The following is a 22,369-nucleotide window of genomic DNA, read 5'->3' as shown; positions in this document are numbered from 1 at the left end:
TCAAACAAAAAAAAAAAAAAAAAAAAAATTCAGTTCCGTGGAAGTACCATAATTTATTTTACTTTAAGCTTTCTATTCATTTGGGAGGACAAATATCTATATTGTTCAACTCAAATAATTCTTTTTTAGTTTTCTTAGTTGTCTTGAAATTTTAAGATCAGGAAAACATTTAGATGGGTAGCAGCACCTACTTGCTTTTTTCTGTTTTGTGGGGTTTAAATTTAAATTGTAAATGACTGTCTAACACAGAAGAAGCCAAGAACTTTTAAATTAATTCTTCTGTTTTGGGATATGCAAATGGTGTCCAAACGTTTAACTCAATAGTTTAATTACCCACTTTTGAAGAATTTTAAAGTAGCTACAGCCTTGTGATCTTCACTGGATTACTTTATGTTGAGAAAATTTTGGCAGATGATTTGCAGGCCTCATTCAAATACTAGTTATATTGTCTTTCTCAGCTTGAATTAAGGGGACATTAGCATTGAAGTTTTCATTTTGAATTAGGATGTAGGAAATTATTTCCTGCTAAATGTTTGTCATCAAATGAAGTTTTATTTTAAAAAATTAATGGAGCATGTCAATGCAGCAGCCCCAGAAAAATAGCTGAAGCAGAGGGTTACTTTTGGACAAACTGTTAAGTTCTTTTATTGCCATTTTAGTATACATGCATGATAACCTCTTGGAAAACTAAAATATGGTAACTTAGCTGGTAGCATTCAGCTCACTTTTACTACTTAGAGTTGAATTTACTTTAGCATGTACTACTTTGGTTGTTGGTACTAGAAACAGAGCAAGCAAATAAATTGGTGATGTGAGAAAAACCCGTACTCACTATTAAAATATATTTCAAATGATTAATTTTATACTTTTATCAGTAAATGAGAGTTAACATTCATTTGAAATACTTAGAACAAGTGTATTCTCCAGTGAATAAACTATTGTAAACTAATTTGAAAAAGTCTAGATCCTTCTTTCAGAATAATGCTGCATTATTCATTACCAAATGTGGCAACAAGGAGAATACTTAAATAACAAATTGACATTATGCTTGTGGAAGATGAATTATATCTAAGTAGCCTATCTCTTTGTAAAATGCTGTTGTTTTGTTTTGTTGTGTTTTTTGAGACAGAATTTCGCTCTTGTTGCCCAGGCTGGAGTGCAATGGTGACCTTGGCTCACTGCCACCTCTGCCTCCTGGATTCAAGCGTTCTTCTGCCTCAGCCTCCTGAGTTGCTGGCATTACAGGTGCATGCCACCACACCCAGCTAAATTCTGTATTTTTAGTAGAGATGGGGTTTCACCATGTTGGCCAGGCTGGTCTTGAACTCCTGACCTCAGGTGATCCATCTGCCTCGGCCTCCCAAAGTGCTGGGATTACAGGCGTGAGCCACTGTGCGTGGCTGCTATTTTGTTTTAATACATCTGATTTTGTGAAAAATAGGCAGTATACTTTGGTGTTCCACAATAGATGATTACACTTGTTTTAGTTTTCCTACCATATATTCATACTCTTGTGCCATTGGAAATGCCTTCTTTAAGACTGTCCAATAGCCCTCACTCCCTCTTGTTAAAACACATGTTCAGCCAGGTGAGGTGGTTCACGCGTGTAATCCCAGCACTTTGGGAGGCTGAGGCGGGCGGATCACTTGCGGTCAGGAGTTCAAGACCAGCCTGGCCAACATGGCAAAATGCTATTAGTCTCCACTAAACTTTTTAGTCTCTACTAAGAATACAAAAATTAGCTAGGTGTGGTGGCGGGCGCCTGTAATCCCAGCTACTCGGGAGGCTGAGGCAGGAGAATTGCTTGAACCCAGGAGGCAGAGGTTGCAGTGAGCCGAGACTGCCACTGCACTCCAGTCTGAGCAACAGAATGAGACTCTGTCTAAACAAACAAACAAACAAACCCCACATGTTCAGTAAATTAAGTTTTCATTCATTAAGCAAGGTACTTGTAAATGTTATGGGGAACTCCAAAAATAAACAAGTAGGCCTTTGCGCTTAAGCTTATTTTAGTCCGTTGGGTGTAGACACATAGGTTCACAGATTCTGTGTTCATCAGGACATTTTTTGTTATGGCAGAAGCTTATTTTAAACTGGCTTAAGCAAAAAAGGAGACTTACTGGCTTACATAAATGAAAGGTTGGCTTTGGGCTTGGTTGGATCCAGATGCTTAATGTCATATTAGCCAGAATCTGTCTTTCTTCATTTTATCTTAGCTCTGCTTTCCTCTGGATTGGATTCATTCTTAGGCAGTATCTCCTCAAGTGGTGACAAAGACAGCCACAGCAGGGCCAGGCTTATATCTAAGTTTAGTAAGCTCAAAGAAGAGCTTTCTTTCCAAATAGTTTCAGCAGAAGTCCAGGAGTTAACTCTGATGGGCCAGATTTGGATCCTCTGGAGTGGATGGGGGTGGGGGACAAGGGTAGAGATGGCCAGTTCTATTTTAACTATGTGGGATAAAGGGAGATCAGTCTCCAAAACGGAAGCTGTAGGTTCAACAACCAGAAGCAAAGATGTTGGTAGGCAAAAACAGCAAAAGGTCTACAGAAGTGAAGAAGAGAAAGCTGTGATAAAATGTTTTGGTTAATCTAAAAAGATAAATTCTGATAAGAGCTGCTTAGGGAAAGCTAAAGAGAGGAGACAGTATTTGAATTGGGCCCTGAAGTACAAGTAGAGTTTTTCCAAGGCAGGATGTGTAAGAAAAGATTTTCTAGGTCGCTCATTGGAGAAGTATGGCAGTGAAAAAAGAAAATTAAAATGGAAGCTACTGGAATCTAAAGGGAAATGTTAAGATTTCCCCCCCTTCAATATGGAGAAGACTTAAGCATTTTTGTGGCACAGGACCCTAAGCAAGTAAATAAGTTAACAATGCAAAGGAGGTAATCATTGATGAAGAAGTGGAGGGGAATTCGGTGGGGTTAAGGATACACATGGGGGAGGTCTCCTTAGAAAGGAAAAGAAAACCATTTGTTCCCTGAGGATAAGTTGAGGAAGGTGGTGGTGGAAGTTAAAACAGAAGTTTGTTGCTAAATAGTACAGTGACTTGCACTTTGTTTTCTAAAAGTAATAAGAAAAAGTTTATCAGTTATCTGTTGCTATATAGCAGATCATTCCAAAATGATTCTGTGGGTTATCAATTTGACTTTAGCTCAGCTTGGTGGTTTCTTCTGCTGGTCTCACCTTTGGTCACTCATGGAATTGTGGTCATCTGGAGCGTGGATGGATGGTCTAAGATCCATGTTTGGTCTAAGATCACATGTTTGGTGGTTTGTGCTGGCTGTTAGCTGGCCCCTGTCATCCTCAGTGAGCATTCACATAACAGTGGCTGCATTTCAAGAGACAAAGAACTGAAGTAGTAAAGCCTTTTAGGACCTAGATTTGGAACTCCTATTCCCACAGTGTCACTTCCATTTCATTGGTAAAAGCCAAGTCACAAGGCCTGCTCAGCTCAAGAGAGTAGAGAAATAGAGCCCTCCTCTTTACGGGAGGAGCAACAAAATCACATCCCAAGGGGTGGGAATATGTGTTGAAATGGGAGGAATTTGTGCTCCTCTTGTTCCCTACTACCTAGCCTTTTATTTTGAAAATTTTCAGTCTTGGCAACCAAGTTAAAAGAATTTCAAAGTGAACACTCATATTTGTGTCACCGAGATTCTACTATAAACATTTTTCTTTTTTTTTTTTTTTTGAGACAGAGTCTCGCTGTGTCGCCCAAGCTGGAGTGCAGTGGTGCAATCTCTGCTCTCTGCAAGCTCTGCCCCCCGGGTTCACGCCAACCTGTCTAATCACATATTTATCCATCTATTCTGCTATCCATTAATTCATCTTTTAAAAAAATGCATTTCAAAGTAAATTGTAAGAGCGAGGCACAGTGGATCATGCCTGTAATCCCAGCTGAGGCAGGAGGCTCCCTTGAAGCCAGGAGTTCAAGACCAGCCTGGGTAACATAGTGAGACACACCCCCCATCTCTAAACGACAAGAACAACAAATTGTAGACGTTAGTACTTTCCTCTAAGTACTTTGTGCATATTTAACAAGAGTTCAATATTTACAGCTTTTTCTTTTGATATAAAGTTTACATACAGTAAAGTGTGCATATTTTAAATATACATTGTGCCCATGCTTTGTAGTCTACCACAGAAGGGAAAATAATTGTATGAAGGATTGCAAAATAATACCCCAAGAACATTCCAAGGACTTTCTTTGAATTCCTCTTTCTTCATGACCTCCTCACTAATTTTTTTTGTTTGTGTAGTATTACCTCAACACTTCGATTTTCATTTGTATTATATTAATTTGAGCTTATTTTGTTTTTTTTTCACGCATATATTGAGCATATATGGTAGACAAGCATTGTGTTTGCTAGAAAGACCATAGAATGTAAACAGGAGCTCTCTTGCTTTCTAGGTATTTAAACTAGATATATCACAAACCAGATTAGATTAATAATATGTACCATTTATTTAATGCTTATGCCCAAGGCCAATGATAAGCACTTTTATGTGTATTATTTCATTTAGTTTGTATACTAATTTAGATTGATACTTTTTTATTTAAAAAATTAGGAAAGTAAGACTTACAGAAAAGTTTTCATTTGCTCAAGGTCGTATACCTTCTTTTTATTTTTTTTGAGACTGAGTCTCGCTCTGTCACCCAGGCTGGAATGCAGTGGCGGGATATCAGCTCACTGCAAGCTCCGCCTCCCAGGTTCATGCCATTCTCCTGCCTCAGCCTCCTGAATAGCTCGGACTATAGGCACCTGCCACCACGCCCGGCTAATTTTTTGTATTTTTATTAGAGACGGGGTTTCACTGTGTTAGCCAGGGTGGTCTCGATCGGCTGACCTCATGATCCGCCCACCTTGGCCTCCCAAAGTGCTGGGATTACAGGTGTGAGCCACTGCGCCCGGCCGGTCATATACCTTCTTAAACTAAGGTGATGTGACTCCAGAATCCATATTTAACCCTTTTATCATATTGTTTAGAAGGAGGAAATGTGCTCTGTGTTACAGAGTAGCTAAGCAACCTTTCAGTTGGTCATACTGCTTCACAGGGTAATCTTGGTCTGAATTAAGTGTTTGTCTTAAATAGAGGAGTATAAATTTTTATAAGCTAATCTATGACAAAGTAATCTTCTCATCTTTTCATGAATAAAAATATTTAAGGATTTTGAAAAGGAGAAATTTTGGTATTATAACTATTGATTTAACTGCAGATAATCAGAATAGAAATGTAATTAAAACTATATGACCAATTCAGCTGTAATTTAATCTTTGAGTGAAATATTACCTCAGAACTTCTAATAAGCCTTAACGCTTTTGTCTTATTATTCAAATCCATGTTACATTATACATTTTTAATATTTCTGGAAGATTATTAAACCTTAATCAGTTTTGCACATAGTATTTTGATAAAATAATAGTTTCCTATTTTATTAGCTAGGTATTGGATGTTTTTATTGCTAATTGGCTTTTGAGCAATTTAACAAATAGCAAAAGATCAAAAACCATTTTGACTTGCTATTTCTGCATATCGGTAAACCCTGTCTGAACTTTTGAAAATATGTGACTAGCACTTAAGTCATTTCATGCTAAGAATTCTGCCAGAAGTACCACTGGTTAATGACAGCCATTGTGACTGCTAAAATGAAAATTCATTTACTGTGCCAGCTTTCCAGTTGGGTCAGGAAATGGGGTTAAAGTAATGTGTATCTGAACATCTTCTGTAACCCCACATGTATAAGGTGTTAAGTGTTCCTTCATCCAGATTTCATCCAACTGTTTTTGTTTATTTTATAGTGTATTTTTCTAAGTGGCTTTAAGTCCTATGTCATATGGGGTAGGTTGCAAACAAAATATGTTTAGAAATCTAATTGTTATGTTTATTTTTATGTATAGCTCTTGCTATTTTGGAAGCTACAAGAAAAAAATAGAGGAAGGAAGGTTTGGTCTTTTTGGTGGACATGGCTCAGATATCCAGCAACAGCGGATTTAAAGAATGTCCATCTTCACATCTGGAACCAACAAGAGCAAACGATGTGGACAAAGAAGAAGCATTACAGATGGAAGCAGAGGCTTTAGCAAAACTACAAAAGGATAGGCAAGTGACTGACAATCAGAAAAGCTTTGAGTTGTCAAGCAGCACCAGAAAAAAAGCACAGGTTTATAATAAACAGGATTATGATCTCATGGTGTTTCCCGAATCAGATTCCCAAAAAAGAGCATTAGATATTGATGTAGAAAAGCTCACCCAAGCTGAACTTGAGAAACTATTGCTGGATGACAGTTTTGAGACTAGAAAAACACCTGTATTACCAGCTACTCCTGTTCTGAGCCCTTCCTTTTCAGCACAGCTCTATTTTAGACCTACTATTCAGAGAGGACAGTGGCCACCTGGATTATCTGGGCCTTCCACTTATACTTTACCTTCTATTTATCCTTCTACTTACAGTAAACAGGCTGCATTCCAAAATGGCTTCAATCCAAGAATGCCCACTTTTCCATCTACAGAACCTATATATTTAAGTCTTCCGGGACAATCTCCATATTTTTCATATCCTTTGACACCTGCCACACCCTTTCATCCACAAGGAAGCTTACCTATCTATCGTCCAGTAGTCAGTCCTGACATGGCAAAACTATTTGACAAAATAGCTAGTACATCAGAATTTTTAAAAAATGGGAAAGCAAGGACTGATTTGGAGATAACAGATTCAAAAGTCAGCAATCTACAGGTATCTCCAAAGTCTGAGGATATCAATAAATTTGACTGGTTAGATTTGGATCCTCTAAGTAAGCCTAAGGTGGATAATGTGGAGGTATTAGACCATGAAGAAGAGAAAAATGTTTCAAGTTTGCTAGCAAAGGATCCTTGGGATGCGGTTCTTCTTGAAGAGAGATCGCCAGCAAATTGTCATCTTGAAAGAAAGGTGAATGGAAAATCCCTTTCTGTGGCAACTGTAACAAGAAGCCAGTCTTTAAATATTCGAACAACTCAGCTTGCAAAAGCCCAGGGCCATATATTACAGGTATAGCCTTTTCTTACTAACTTCTGAAATTTAGTATAACACAGAGTTCGTATTTGTGTACATAATTTGTTAAGAAAAAAATATTTTTCATTTTGAATTTTTTCTTTGCTCTCAAGTGTGCTTTGATTCTTTGCTTGTGTGGCAAAGGATTAAATGTGATTAGGCCAATTGAAAAATTGCTTGCTATTAATATTTTTCCAGGATTGTAAATAAAAAGCCTCTAATGAAGGATCTGGCTGTCACTGAGAGGCATTTAAGATATTTTAAATTTGTCTGTCCATATCTCCTCATTACATATGATCCCTTCTTTCTCTTCCTTACTCCTTTTATTTTTTTACCGCAGATAAGGAATTTTTATTTTTAGTCCCATTATGGAAATTCTCATGCATTTTGTTTTGTTGTTTTTAACCATGAATCAATGAATGAAAAAATAACCCCAGAGAGAGAAGAGCAACTTAAAGGACTCTCCCTTTAAACACTTTTATCGATAAAAGTGAAGAATGAAATAGTACCATTGTGGATTTGTGTTTTGCTCTTCTATCTGTGTAACCTGGGAATGTTTAAGCCTCATTCTCACTTTAGTGTGAATTATATCATTCAGCTAATTAGATCAGCACCTGTCTACTATTTTGTCATTGGGAGTTAACTAGCATTTAGATGGGGAAGGAGGAATGGATTTTGCATGATTTGGATCGGTTTATGTTGAATTGTTGACTTTATTTATTATTGTTTTGAGACAGAGTTTTGCTTTTGTTGCCCAGTCTGGTGTGCAGTGGTGCAATCTCGGCTCACTGCAACCTCCACCTCCCAGGTTCAAGCGATTCTCCTGCCTCAGCTTCCTAAGTAGCTGGGATTACAGCATGTGTCTGTACACCGGCTGATTTTGTATTTTTAGTAGAGACAGGGTTTCTCCATGTTGATCAGGCTGGTCTCGAACTCCTGACCTCAGGTGATCAGCCCACCTCAGCCTCCCAATGTGCTGGGATTATAGGCGTGAACCACCACGCCTGGCCGAATTGTTGACTTTAAAGAAAACCATTTGGATGTCTGGAAAGAAGAGAAATAGGTGTTAAGAAGGTTTAGACAGCATGATGACTCACGCTTGTAATCCCAGCACTTTGGAAGACTAAGGTGGGAGGATCACTTGAGCCCAGGACTTTGAGACCAGCCTGGGCAACATAATGAGAACCTGTCTCTACCACAATTATAAAAAAAATTAGCCGGGCATGATGGCATACTCCTGTGGTCCCAGCTACTTGGGAGGCTGAGGTAGGAGGATCGTGTGAGACCAGGAGGTTGAGGCTGTTGTGAGCCATGATTGCACCACTGTACTCCAGCCTGAGCAACAGAGCAAGACCCTATCTCAAAAAATAGGGGTGGTAGGGGGGAAGGCACTGGTCCCCCTGATCTTCCCATCCTGCAGGGTCTAGGTCACTGCTGGATTCGTATTCGGGTCAATTTCTAACAGGCAGATGACGTCCTAGCTGTAGGTCTCTTATTTTATAGGTTTCTCATGAGAGAAACGAATTCTGTGTTTAGTGCCTGGAGTCAGGATTTGAGATGTAGTCTGGATTTAAGATGTCAGCTGTTTAGAGTTGTTTGGGTAGAGCAACTGCCTCGAACCTGAAGAAAGACATTGGGGCTCTGAAAAGTTAGTCTTGCTATCAAAGGAAAGGAAGCCCCTTGTCTTGTAGGGAGCTGAGCTTAGGCTCAACCCTTGCACTGGTAGAAGGCAGAGCCCCACAATGAATGCATTGTAGCTATAATAGATTGTCTTGAAGTTAACACAGATGTTTATAAATTACCTTGATTAATTTAATTATATCTTAAATTCTGAACTTCCCATTTGAAAAGTCATTGAATGTTGAAAAGTCATTTACCTACTGAGAGAAATAGATTGTCCCAGCTGAGCTGACATTACCATTCCAGATGCATTGTAGTCATCATCTTAAGCAAGTTGAGGTTTCTGGGTAGGTGGGTTATTTACTGTCCAAAGCTCCAAGACTGGAATTCGGAAAGCAAGAACTTACATGATTTTTATCTATGTTGTACGTATTCAAACTGAACTCTTTATTATTATTTTTTGCCAATATGTTGCCAAAGCCAAAGGACTCTTCTACATTTTTTTTTAATCACTGAGAGAGAAAGCTCACAAGAATCCTATGAGGCCAGAGTATGACCCATCCCTATTTTACAGTTGAGGAAACTAAGATGTAAATAAGTTAAAAGGAATTATTGTTAATATTTTGGTGTAATAATGATATTGCAATTAATTAAATGAATCTTATATTTAGAGGTGTATACTGTAGAATTTAAAATGTAATAAAATCAAGTGAGGTGTTGAGGTTTAGAGGGCTTATAGATGAAACAAGATTGGCTATATGTTGATAATCGCTGAAGCCAATGATGGATACCTGGGTGTCTATTATTCTACTTTGTGTATATTTGAATATTTCCATGATAACAAGTTGGACTGACATTCAAACCCATCTGACTCTAAAAGCCCTCCCCAGCTATTTTTTTTTTTTTTTTTTACTTTTTTGAGACAGAGTTTCTCCTTGTTGCCCAGGCTGGAGTGCAATGGCGTGATCTCACCTCACCTCCGCCGCTGGGTTCAAGCGATACTCCTGCCTCAGCCTCCCAAGTAGCTGGGATTATAAGCATGCACCACCACGACCGGCTAATTTTTTATTTTTAGTAGAGATGGGGTTTCTCCATGTTGGTCAGACTGGTCTCAAACTCCTGACCTCAGGTGATCTGTCTGCCTCAGCCTTCCAACGTGCTGGGGTTACAGGCATGAGCCACTGCGCCCGGCCAGCCCTCCCTTTTTCAAACTCCGGTGATACAACATGCTATTTTGGAAGGAGTAGATATTCAAATATGGTTCAAATGGCTTCCCAAATTTAGTTATATGTCACTGTATCCTACAGAGTTTAGGCCTACTCAGTCCTGATTTGGAGGAAGGGGTGCCAAAGGACAGTATGAAATTTCAGGGGGAAGATAACCAGTTTTTGCAAAACTTTCCCTAAGTGGTTCTAATGCAGCAAATGTGTTACTCCCTTGGACCTGCATTTGGGACCTCTTGACTAGATGACTTTAAAGTTTCTTCATACTTTAGGAGACTACAAGCTTGGGAAAATGACAAGACAAATAGCAAAGTGTAAAAATAGAGTACCCTGGGAACAGTTTCTTTTCAGCTCAAAACCCAAAGCATAGGTTGCTAATGCTTTCATTGCAAAACTCAACTTCCTGCCCCTGCTTGACCTTTTTAGTTTAGATTGGTCACTTCTAGTTCAACACATGTGTTCTCCACCCTTTCCTTTGGTGGGTCAGGGGTGTGACACCCATGTAAGTCTCCCTACATTTATTTTTTCCTATGTATTAAAATATTTGTCACAGTACCATCTTGATATTTTCCTTATTTGGGGTGCTTTCAGAAAGTATCTTGAAGGAATAATGAGGATGGGTAGTTTCCTAAAGATAGGAAGACGTTTGCCTAGCAAGATCTGGGTAATCAGGTCACATGGTTGTTGCAGAGAGCTGCTAGTTGCTCAAACTCTAGGAATTAATTAACTAGGCTGCCAGCCAGGATTAGTTTTAGCAGAAACACATTCCTAGATCTTAGTTAAAAAGTATAGGGGAAGGATTAAAGTAGTAAGCAAATGAATTATGAGAATATGAGCCAGAAACTGGGTAAGCAATAATATGACTTGATCAGAGATTGGAGCTAGATTACTACAGCATAACATGTCAACAGCTTTACTGATAGCGTGCTATCTGAACTGACGTGGCTTAGGGTACTTGCCAGTCTTAGGGGAGTCTAACTGCAGCATGGCTGAGGAAGTGTTCATCATCCCATTATACTCTAATCAAACCCCATCTAATAATTTTGTTTGAGTATATCCTAAGAGGGGCCACCAGTAAGGAAACTGAAGTGTGTCTTTTTTTTTTTTTTTAAAGACAGAGTCTCACACTGTTTCACCCAGGGTAGAATGCAGCAGTGTGATCACGGCTCACTGTAACCTATACCTCCCAGGCTCAAGTCATTCTTCTAATGCAGCCTCCTGAGTAGCTGGGACTACAGGTACATGCCACCACACCCAGCTACTTTTTTTAGTTTTTGTGAAGGTGAGGTCTCCCTATGGTGTAAGCCATTGTGCCCAGCCTAGAGTATGTTTTGAAAAGAGAAGACTATAGTTTTCAGGATCTAGAACTTATGCCATTTAAGGAACTGTTGGAGGTATTTTGTCTGAAGAAGAGAGTATTAATTGGAGTTAAATCATTGAATCTGAGTTTCTTTATCTATGAAATAAAGTTGACTAGACTAGATCCCTTTCAGAAATAATAGTTAAAATTTGGGAAGTTGCTATGTGGAAGAGGAAGTGGACTTTTTTTTTTTTTTTAAAGGTTTTGTATTTTGGACATACATTTTCAAACCAGTGCAGTAAGTAGAATACCTGAAAGTCATGGTGCTCTTCTTATAAGACAGGATGAAATATTGATATACTAATTGTTTTAGTATGTTATATTAAGTGTACTACTTTGTGTTACATTAGATGACAATCTGTGCTAGATTTTAATAGAAACAACTGGTAGAAGGGTAGGTGTGGCTCATGTCTGTAAACCCAGTTCTTTGGGAGGCCAGGTGGGAGGACTGCTTGAGGCCAAGAATTTGAGACCAGCCTGAGGAATGTAGGGAGACCCGTGTTTATGGGGAAAAAAAATAGCTGTGTGTGGTGATGCACGCTAGGACTACAGCTGTTCTGTAGTCCCGCAAGAGGCTGCGGTAGGAGGATCTCAAGCCCAGGAGTTTGAGGCTGCAGTGAGATATAATAATAAGGCCCTTGTACTCCAGCCAAGGCTATAGAATGAGACCCTGTCTCTAAAAAACAAAGAGAAATAACTGGTAGTAAGGGCTGAAAGTTAAAATACATTGCATAGAAAAACTTAAAATTAAACAAGTCCTGTTTGTTTGTTTTGTTTGTTTGTTTGAAACAGGGTCTCGCTCTGTCACCCAGGCTCTGAAGTGCAGTGGCACTATCTCGGTACACTGCAACCTCCACCTCCCAGGTTCAAGTGATTCTCCTGGCTCAGCTTCCCAAGTAACTGGGACTACAGGTGCATACCACCACACCCAGCTAATTTTTGCATTTTTAGTAGAGTTGGGGGGGGTCACACGATGTTGACTAGGCTGGTCCTGAACTCCTGACCTCAAGTGATCCACCCACCTCAGTCCCCCAAAGTGCTGGGGTTATAGGCGTGGGCCACCGTGCCTGGCCAAACAAGTCCTATTTGTTTATATATTTTTTTCTGTGAATTGAGAATTCAGTTTAGTAGCTTAATTTTAAAATCCATTGTCCTAAAAAGTAGAACAAGAACCAATGGGGAAGAAAATTCAGGGAGATAGGTTTCATGGTTAAATATCTACAAAGGAACTTAGATATTTCATGATGGTTGCTCTCAGGGTGTGTTAAGAGAAAAACTTTAGACATATTTAACATCGTTTAATTTAGCAAAGAAGAGATCACAAATCGGGCAGCCCCTGAACTAGAATGAGTTCAGGGAGACTCCAGTGCAGCCATGTGGTGGAAGATTTATGGTCAGAAAAGGAAAGTGATGTACACAAAATGGAAATGAGGTACAGAAACAGCTGAATTGGTTATGGCCTGACGTTTGCCTTATTTGAAAGTGTTTTGAACCGTTGGCCACCCTCGATTGGCTGAAACTTGGTGATTGGCACAACAGTAGGTTACAGTTTGTTTACACGTCCAGCTAGGTTACAGTTCACTATGCATGGAGAAATTGTTAGGCTGAACTTAAAATGTGTTAGGAGGCAGGTTTAGGCTAAATTTAACAGTTGTAAACACAATTATTTGATGACTTAGAGGCTTGGCATGCACCTGTTATAAATGCTACAGATAGGATTTTTTTTTTTTTTAAAGTCGGAGTCTCGCTCTATCACCCAGGCTGGAGTGCAGTGATGCTATCTTGGCTCAGTGCAACCTCCACGTCTCGGGTTCAAGCAGTTCTCCTCTCTCAACCTCCCTGCCAAGTAGCTGGGATTACAGGTGCCTGCCACCGCGCCCGGCAAATTTTTGTATTTTTGGTAGAGATGGGGTTTCACCTTTGTTGGTCAGGCTGGTCTTGAACTCGTGACCTCAGGTGATCCACCCACCTCAGCCTCCCAAAGTGCTGGGATGACAGGTGTGAACCACTGCACCCGGCCCAGAATGGATTTTTGTATGAAAAAGTTCTAAGCCTTCTTGTTAGTGCTAAGATTCCATTTTATTTGTGTACAGGGAGATAAAGTTTGGTTTGATGTGGACCAAAATAGGGAGATAAACTGAATGAACACTGGTAATAGGCTGACATTGGAAATCCATGGCACAATTCATTGACATGGAGCTTTTAATTTTTACACACCATTCATCTCTATTTACAAACCTTTCCCTCATATTTTTTATTGGAAAATAATTTGCAATGCTATTCTTTATAATTACTTCACATGCTTAAGTGTTCATTTCCTGTAAGAATTTTATGCTTTGTGGTGAAAACTCAACACAGAGGGTATTTTTCTTCTCACTCAGCAAGCTTACTTCCTGTTTCCATCTAGTGTCCTTTGTTTTATGAATAATACTCTAAATACTTTAGTTCCAATTTTTTTGTGACCAAAACCAGTAAAAGACATAATACTTAAAACTGTGTCTTCTGGCAATTTAAGTTTAAATCAGGCTTTTAGTTAATAGCTATGAATTTAAATACCTTGAGCAGATTTCAAAGGATTTTAGTAATGGATCGAATTATTTTCATAGAAGTGGCTTTGCAAAGTTCTGTGGTTGTAAACTCTTTCTAAAAGTTAATTGTAAGGCCGGGCGTGGTGGCTCAAGCCTGTAATCCCAGCACTTTGGGAGGCCGAGACGGGCGGATCACAAGGTCAGGAGATCAAGACCATCCTGGCTAACCCGGTGAAACCCCGTCTCTACTAAAAAATACAAAAAACTAGCCGGGCGAGGTGGCGAGCGCCTGTAGTCCCAGCTACTCGGGAGGCTGAGGCAGGAGAATGGCTTGAACTCAGGAGGCGGAGTTTGCAGTGAGCTGAGATCCGGCCACAGAGCGAGACAGAGCGAGACTCTGTCTCAAAAAAAAAAAAGTTAATTGTATTAATGTTATAAACATATCCCCGTTGGCAAAGCATCTATGATTAATTTTAAAGAAGAGGGAAGGTTAAACGACATGTGATTTTCATGGTCTGGCTAAGTGTATTTGAACAGTACAGATAAGTTTCTTTGGGGGAAAAAAAGTCCAAATAAGGATGTAACCAACTTTCTTCTGAAAAGTAACATGTATTTAATGTTTAAAGTGTATTTATTGAAAACTTGGTAGTGTGTTCCATATAATTTCTGGATAATAATGACATGAACCTTGAACTTGTATAGGTATAAATCTTCCCCATGTTCTTGTAACCACTTTACAGAGTATTTATTGATAAATTTTTGTGAGTTGTTTTAAACCTCCACCACTTTCCTTAAACCTCCAAACTCACTTCTGCCAACTCTCTACCATTTTCTTCTTTTAAATCGAGGTCAAGGCCTTCCATGTGTGAACTGCTCACCTCACATTTCCCTCATCTTTCTGGTTTGAAAAGAAGAGATGTTCCTTCCCTTTTCCAAAACTTAACTCTTTTTCTTGTTTCTGTTTGTTCCTATCTTCCCCAAAGTTATTACTGTTTGTTTGTTTTGTTTTGTTTTGTTTTGTTTTTGTTTTGTTAAGGCAGAGTCTTGCTCTGTCATCCAGGCTAGAGTGCAGTGACGCAACCTGGTCTCACTGCAACCTCTGTCTCCTGGGCTCAAGCCATCCTCCTGCCTCCTGGGCTCAAGCCATCCTCCTGCCTCAGCCTCCTGAGTAGCTGGGACTACAGGGGCATGCCATTCTACCTAGCTAAGTTTTGTATATTGTGTAGAGATGGGTTTCACTATGTTGCCTAGGCTGGTCTCATCTCCTGGACTAGAGCTATCCACCTGCCTCCCAAAGTGCTAAGATTATAGATATGAGCTACCACACCTGTCCTTAAAGTTATTACTGTTTAAAAAGGAATTTGTACTCACTACCTTTCCAGTCTCTTGCTTTCCTCCTCTTATTCCCATTATGTTATAGAATTGCCAATCCCTTGACCATATTCACCATTTTGCCCTTTTGCTTATTTAAAAAAAATTTACTACATCCTTTATTGAAACTTCTGTTACCCTGGGTAAATCTACTTCCTATTTTTCTTCCTGTGATTTTTGACTCCTTTTTCTTTGTCTAGCCTTTAAACATAGGCATTCCTCCAAAGGTTTTGTTCTTGGTTGTCTTTAATAATGCTTTACTTGTTTTCCCTTGGTCAGTGCTTTATTCTTGAGGCTCCAATGTACTTAGATTGAAAGCTACTGATCTAGACCCTTATAGTAATGTGACTCCTTGGCTGTCTATGATGGAGATGCTGTGATGGTTAATTTTATGTTTCAGCTTGACTAGGCCGTGGGGGGTGTCCAGATATCTGATCAGACATTATTCTGGGTATGTCTATGAGTGTGTTTTTGGGTCAGATTAATGTTTGAATTGGTCAGCTGGATAAAGCAAATTTCCTGCTTAATGTGAGTGAGCCTCATCCGATTAATTGAAGAATGACCCTCCCAAAAGTAAAGGGGAAACTCCTCCTGCCTGACTGCCTTCAAGCTGGAACATCAATTTTTTTCCTGCCTTTGGACTAAAATGGAAGCATTGGCCCTTCCTGGGTTTTGCAACTACACCATTGCTTTCCTTTGTCTCCAGCTTGCCAACTGCAGATCTGGAGACTTGTCAGCTCATAATTGCATAAGCCTTTCCATATATATGAAAATAAAGAGATGTCCCAGTTCTGTGCCTCACAGATACAGGCCCTTATGTTTCCCTTAGCTTCCCAGAGAGACTGTTTCCTCTTAATGGAGCTTGACCCAAAGACTGCTGACCGAGAATTTGCTCTCTCAGTGATCCTGAAGGATGCTGACAGCAGTTAACAGAGAGAGAGTTCCCTGTAAAAAATTACAGAAATTGGATGATCCCTAAATCTTTGTCTCTAGCTCTGGAATAGAATATTTCTGGAGTAGAACATTTCTAGACGATGACCTAAACATCTACATGGGTTTTCAAACACAACATATTTACTGGAGAACTTTGTATCTTCCCCTGCAAACTTCTTTCTTTGTTCCATGTATTGGCTAATGCATTGGCAGTATTTTCTTATTGATTATCATATATCTCTTTCATTTGTTAAAAAGTGTGTGTGGTTATGCAATGTGAGGATTGCACACATTAATCATTTGTAGACTTCACCATTAAAGAACTTGGGCTAGAAAGGGGAGACAAGATGTGAATGTGTGTAAATGCAGTACAAAATAGAAAGTCTTGAGTGCCACAGAAGAAAAGTCTGTGCAAGATCAATGGAGAAGAGATGATTTGATGCTTTCGTTTGTTTGTGTGGAGTTTGGAGGTGGGGTGGGAGTATGGATTAAGGGAATATGTGTGAAATATATGTATTTTTTATTCCAGAGAAAGCAGAGGGAAAGATCCAAAACTGTTAATGTTTGAGGTGAAATATTGGCAGCCTAGCTATTTTTTACCCTTTACAGACAAAACATTTGAGTTAACTTTCCGGATTCTATTATTACCTTGATATGTGACTAGATAATTATTATATTTAGTTTTTGTTAATTCAAACTCATAACTTAAATAAAAGGAAGGACCTAATTCATGAGAGACACAGCAAAAAATATAGCTATTATTATTTTTTTAAAATCCTAAAATGCCACCTAAGGAGATTCAGAATCTGTTTTTAAAATAAGTAAAACATGAAGAACAGTTCTTCAGGGAAAGATGATTCTTAGGTGCAGCAAAGCTTTAGGTTTTCCTAGCACTGCTCCCACAAAGGTCACAATGTTGTTTTTCACATTGTGTTTCTAGGGATTTTTAAGGATATTCTTTTGAGAGACAGATTAGCATGGTGATTAAGCATGTGACATTGAAGCCAGACTGCCTGGGTTGAAATTCACACTCTGCCTATATTATCTGTATGACCTTGTGAGTTAATTAACTTATCTGTGCCTCATTTTTTTCATAAAATGGGAGTAATAATAGTTCCCACCTAATAGAGCTTTTTTTGATAAATAAGTTTATAAATGAATGAATGCCCCTAGATATATTTATATTATATATATTAAGTATATATTATATATTATATATTAAGTATATATTATATATAATATATATTTTATATATATTGTGTGTGTGTGTGTGTGTGTGTGTATGTATATATATATATATTTTTTGAGATGGAGTCTCGCTTTTGTTGCCCAGGCTGGAGTGCAATGGCGCAATCTCAGCTCACTGTAACCTCCGCCTCCTGGGTTCAAGCGATTCTCCTGCCTCTGCCTCCTGAGTAGCTGGGATTACAGGCATGCGCCACCAGGCCTGGCTTATTTTGCATTTTTAGTAGAGACAGGCTTTCTCCATGTGGGTCAGGCTGGTCTGGAATTCCTGACCTCAGGTGATCTGTCCACCTCAGCCTCCCAAAATTCTGGGCTTACAGGCATGAGCCACCGCTCCTGGCCCAAATGTATATATTTAAAAATATATATTTTTTAATTTTTTAGTTTTAGGTTTTTTTGTTTGTTTGTTTGTTTGTTTGTTTGTTTTTGAGACAGGGTCTCATTCTGCCACCCAGGCTGGAGTACAGAATGCAGTCATGGCTTACTGCAGCCTCAAACTCCAGGATTCAAATGATTTTCCCACTTCAGCCTCCCTAGTAGCTGGGACTACAGGCACATGCCACCACACCCAGCTATTTTTTGAAAAAACTTTTATAGAGACAGGGTCTCACTATGATGCCCAGGCTGGTCTCTAGGACCTGTGCTCAAGTGATCCTCCTGCCTTGGCTTCCCAAAGTGCTGGGATTATAGGCGTGAACCATTGTGCCCAGCCTAGAAAAGGCTGATTTTATAGAATCAAATACTAATGAAAATGACTGCTACTCTTTTCAGAAGGTTATTGAAGGAACTACATATTGTCTTATAGTTTTTAAATGTTTTATGATTCCTATGATAGATTCATTGGTTATATGTAAGTGAATTTTAACTTGTTTTGGGGGGAACAAAAGTTCACATTGAACTAGTGACTGAATGCTTCTAAACTGGATACAAAAATACAAAATTCAACAAAATGCTATTTGTGTTCTCAAGGAGCTTTCACATTAGGACAAATATAAAACAGGATTTATTAATATGATGTTTGGTTCAGACTAAGTACTTAGAAGTATGGGGGGGAAGAATTCCTTCATACTGAGTAATCATGAAGGGCATTGCCGATGCAGTTGCATTCAGTTGGACCTTTAAAAATTAATAGATTTTTGATGAATGTGGTGAAGGAAGTTTAAGAGGAAGGTGAAGGGAAAGGTCCAGAGGCAAGATAGCTTGATTTGTGTTTTATAGGAACAGGATATGATTCAAGCTAACTGGAACATAGAAATCTTTAGGGAAGTTCTGGAAAATAAGATTGGATTAGATCGTGGCAGATTTGGAGTGTGAAACCAGAGGATTTGCTAGGAAATATCAAATCCCATTCTTTAGAGTAATATAGTCTGTCATAGTGGTTGCTTCTGTAATACAAATTGATTGATGTGTGATAGGTAGCTATGAGACTGATGTCAGTATAATGGGAAAATAGCATTAGTTCAGACGTAATCTTTCCCAGCATATTAACTTTTTGAAATAATTGGAAACAAACTTCTCACAGCCTAAGAGAAAGCTTTAGCACTATATGAAGATATAAGGAAAACACTGAGAATTCTGCAGAAGTGTCCTCTTATTAGTGAAAATGAGTGGCTTCAAGAACAGTTTCACATTCCACAGTATTAATATGTCAGCTGTAACAATGTTTGCAGACCAAGAAGCTGCAAAAACATTTCTCTTTGAATTTTTTTTTTGAGACAGGGTCTCACTTTGTCGCCCAGGCTGGAGTGCAGTGGTACAGTCTTGGCTCACTGCAACCTCTGCCTCCCAGGTTCAATCAGTTCTCCCACTTCAGCCTCCTGAGTAGCTTGAATAACAAGTGCCTGCCACCACGCCTGGCTAATTTTGTATTTTTAGTAGAGACAAGGTTTCACCATGTTGGCCAGGCTGGTCTTGAACTCCTGACCTCAGGTGATCCACCCGCCCCGACCTCGCACAGTGGTACTGTGCTTTTAACTTCATTGCAATTGGTGTTGACTAGAAGCGTATGTCCTGAATAATTCATATCTCAAATGAGGAAACAAGAGCCCCAGAGTTTTAGGCTCCAAAGGATGTAATGCTAGGTGCAAATGGGAGCAGACATTTAACTGTGCAATTATTTTTATAAGGACCTGTTATTGTTTTAGTTAGGGCTTTGATTACAGAGTTATGTTGATATAAAAAAATTATTTTTGTTTTTAGAGAGATGGAGTTTCACTGTATTGCTTGCGCTGGCTTCAAACTTCTGGACTCAACTGACCCTCTTAATTTAGCCTCCTGGGTACCTGGGACTACAAGTGTGCAATACCACACCTGGCTACATGGATATTCAGTAGTCCACCTTAACTCTCTTTTCCCAGGAGACTTGTTACTTTTTAGTTGTGCTTTTGTAGAACTTGAAGTATTTATTTTTTCTCCAAGTGTGTATATCACATTCTAACAGAAAGGGCTCTGACATGTTTTAAAGGAAGGAAACTCATAAAGGAATTGTTGACCTAAATTTTCAGTTTAATTTTCTCACACAGAATCATCTTGTGTGCTGAGGCAGGCAGATTGCTTGCTTGAGCCCAGGAGATTGGGATCATCCTGGGCAACATGGTAAAACCCCGACTCTACAAAAAATACAAAAATTAGCCAGATGGGGTGGCCTATACCTGTAGTCCCAGCTATTTGGGAGGCTGAGGTGGATCACATGACCTCAGGAGGTCAAAGCTGCAGTGAGCCCTTGCTGAGCAACTGCACTCTAGCCTAGGCGACAGAATGAGTCCTTGTCTCAAAAAAAAAAAAAAAAAAGAATCTTTTTGTGTGCCATAGTCACTGAAAAGTGTTATAGCTCTTGAAATGTATGCACTTTGTTCTCACTGAATTTTGAATTGAGAATGTTCCAATTCTAATTTTAAAGGGAATTTATATTTGAAATTTGCCCCAAATCAAGTATTTTTATGTAGTGTCAAAACACTCTCAGTGGACTCTGCTGTTTGGCTACACTTGAGTGGTGAATTGATCTCCCTGAAAGCTGTAAACAGTTTTTGACCAGACGTAAACTTAACTTTTGAGGGATTGTGAGGATGTTTGTATAAGTTTATTAACCTAGAAAATGCCCATTCTCTTACATAAAAAAACATCTTCTTTCTTGGAATTTGGGGCCTAGTTGAATATATAGAATTTCTGACTGATTAGAAGAGTCGCAAATGGGCTTCATCTCTTCATTTTCGTAAGACAGTCCTTTAATTTCATTTAGTTGTAAAATTTCTAAAGTGTCTATTTTAGGAATATTTGGAATGGAAAGGTCTTTATCTTTCCATTCTTACTCTAGTACATCCTGTTTCTACTACTGATCAAGTAAAACCAATGAACTAAAATCCGGCTTAGTTGACATTACTTTTACAAAGATAGAAATATATAATTTAAAAATTTGTTATTGATATTTATTTTACTTCCATAGCTTTGTACATATTTTCATAAAAATGTGTTTGTGCTGTGCTTCTATGTAGCATTTTGTGGATCTTCCACTTTTAAGATAAAAACACTGTTTTAATTACAGAAAGACCCAAATGGGACCAGTAATTTGCCAACTGGAAGTTCTCTTCTTCAAGAAGTTGAAGTACAGAATGAGGAGATGGCAGCTTTTTGTCGATCCATTACAAAGTAAGGAATTTTTCTTTATAAATGTTCTTTTGAAAAATTGACTTGAAAACCAGTTTCGTGCTAATAATGATAAAATTTGAAAAATTTTAATTATTTTCTTCTTGTGGCTAAAATTTCAAGTCAGAGTTAATTGGCACGTTACCACAAACTACAACTGAACTTGTATCTTCACCTGTTAGGTTTCTTAATATTTGGAAGAAAAAGTTGAGGTCAGACAGTAGACTTCTGATAGTATAATAACCAGTAAAAAATATGACTTACCTGTAAATTTCAGTATGTTTAAAAAATACCTACTTTTGTCTTAGACTTAATTTTGCTATAAACTTTCTAACCTTCAAAATACTGTTTTACACATTTAAGAAATGATATTATAACAGGCAAGTTTAGAAGAGCAAATATATTTCTGAAGTTTAGAGAAACACATTTATAGAATGTTCTCTCAATCTTAAATGTGTCTAACTTTCATTATAGGTGAGGAAACTGAGACTCAGAGAAGTAACCTAACAAAGTTTACTTGGCTAGTCAGTAATATCAATAATAGAACCAACTCTCTTTTGCTTCTGGTTAAGCATGTTTTCTTCCTATTATATCACTATATTAGTCTTGACTTCTGTTACAAGTGCTAAAACCCATCTTGAACTTAAAAAGGGTCATGTATTGGTTCACAACCCAAATAGCAGATAGAGGAAGGATGGGGCAGAGTTCATTAACAGCAAGATTCAGTAATTCATTACTATAAATCATCCCTCCTTTCTTCGATTCTCCTTGTCCACTCCCTTTCCTTTCCTTCTCCTTCCTCACTTTTCTTCCTCTGCCTTTCCTCCATGCAATTGAATGGTCTCAGTAGCAGAGAAGAAAAAGGAGTCCCCTTAGCGCTAGTCAGATAGGAAAATCCCGCAGGAGGAAAGAGTGGAACAACAATCCTTGTGGCCAAGAGGATGAGAGATCTGTTATCTAAAAAAGGGAAGTAGATCACCACTGAGAGATTTTTTTCTGAATCCAGCATTGTCTTCAGTGTGGTCTGCTTTAAGCATAGCAGGATTTGGCGTTCCCAGAACATTTTTGAGTATGTACATTATTTTAATGTTGAAGAACTTAATATTTAATGAGATTTTCTGGACGATTGGTGATATTTTATTAAAACTCTGTCTTCCTTTATGTTACCTTTTAGCCAGCATTTCTTTTCTTCAGAATACCTTAGGAAAAAAAATATTATCAGTAGAGTCACTTTTTCTTGGCAAAGGTTACTCTCCCCAAACAGGCCTTGTATTTTTCTGTTAGGCCATGTTAAGTAACTACTACATTTAAGCTTTGCAAGTTGAGAAGTTAGGTAGCTGAGACCTACCTTTTTTCTCCCATTTGAATCATAGAGCTATTTATACAAACTCTGCCACTAATTGAAAATGACTGTTTT

At 38.5% G+C, this 22,369-nt stretch overlaps 1 protein-coding gene across 1 annotated transcript in view; it reads left to right on the top strand.

The window, feature by feature from the left end:
- PIK3C2A (phosphatidylinositol-4-phosphate 3-kinase, catalytic subunit type 2 alpha) overlaps window positions 1–22,369 on the top strand; it is a 146,691-nt gene that overhangs the window by 47,811 nt on the left and 76,511 nt on the right. The window contains exons 2-3 of the mRNA XM_011937522.1: window positions 5,898–7,027; window positions 20,852–20,955. Coding sequence (XP_011792912.1) covers window positions 5,963–7,027; window positions 20,852–20,955 — 1,169 coding nt within the window. The 5' untranslated portion in view covers window positions 5,898–5,962. The remainder of the gene's footprint in view (window positions 1–5,897; window positions 7,028–20,851; window positions 20,956–22,369) is intronic.

The sequence above is a fragment of the Colobus angolensis genome, unplaced genomic scaffold (assembly GCF_000951035.1).
Source record: "Colobus angolensis palliatus isolate OR3802 unplaced genomic scaffold, Cang.pa_1.0 Scaffold164, whole genome shotgun sequence".
In the NCBI taxonomy this organism is placed as follows: domain Eukaryota; kingdom Metazoa; phylum Chordata; class Mammalia; order Primates; family Cercopithecidae; genus Colobus; species Colobus angolensis.
This window is presented reverse-complemented; position numbering and strand designations above follow the sequence as displayed.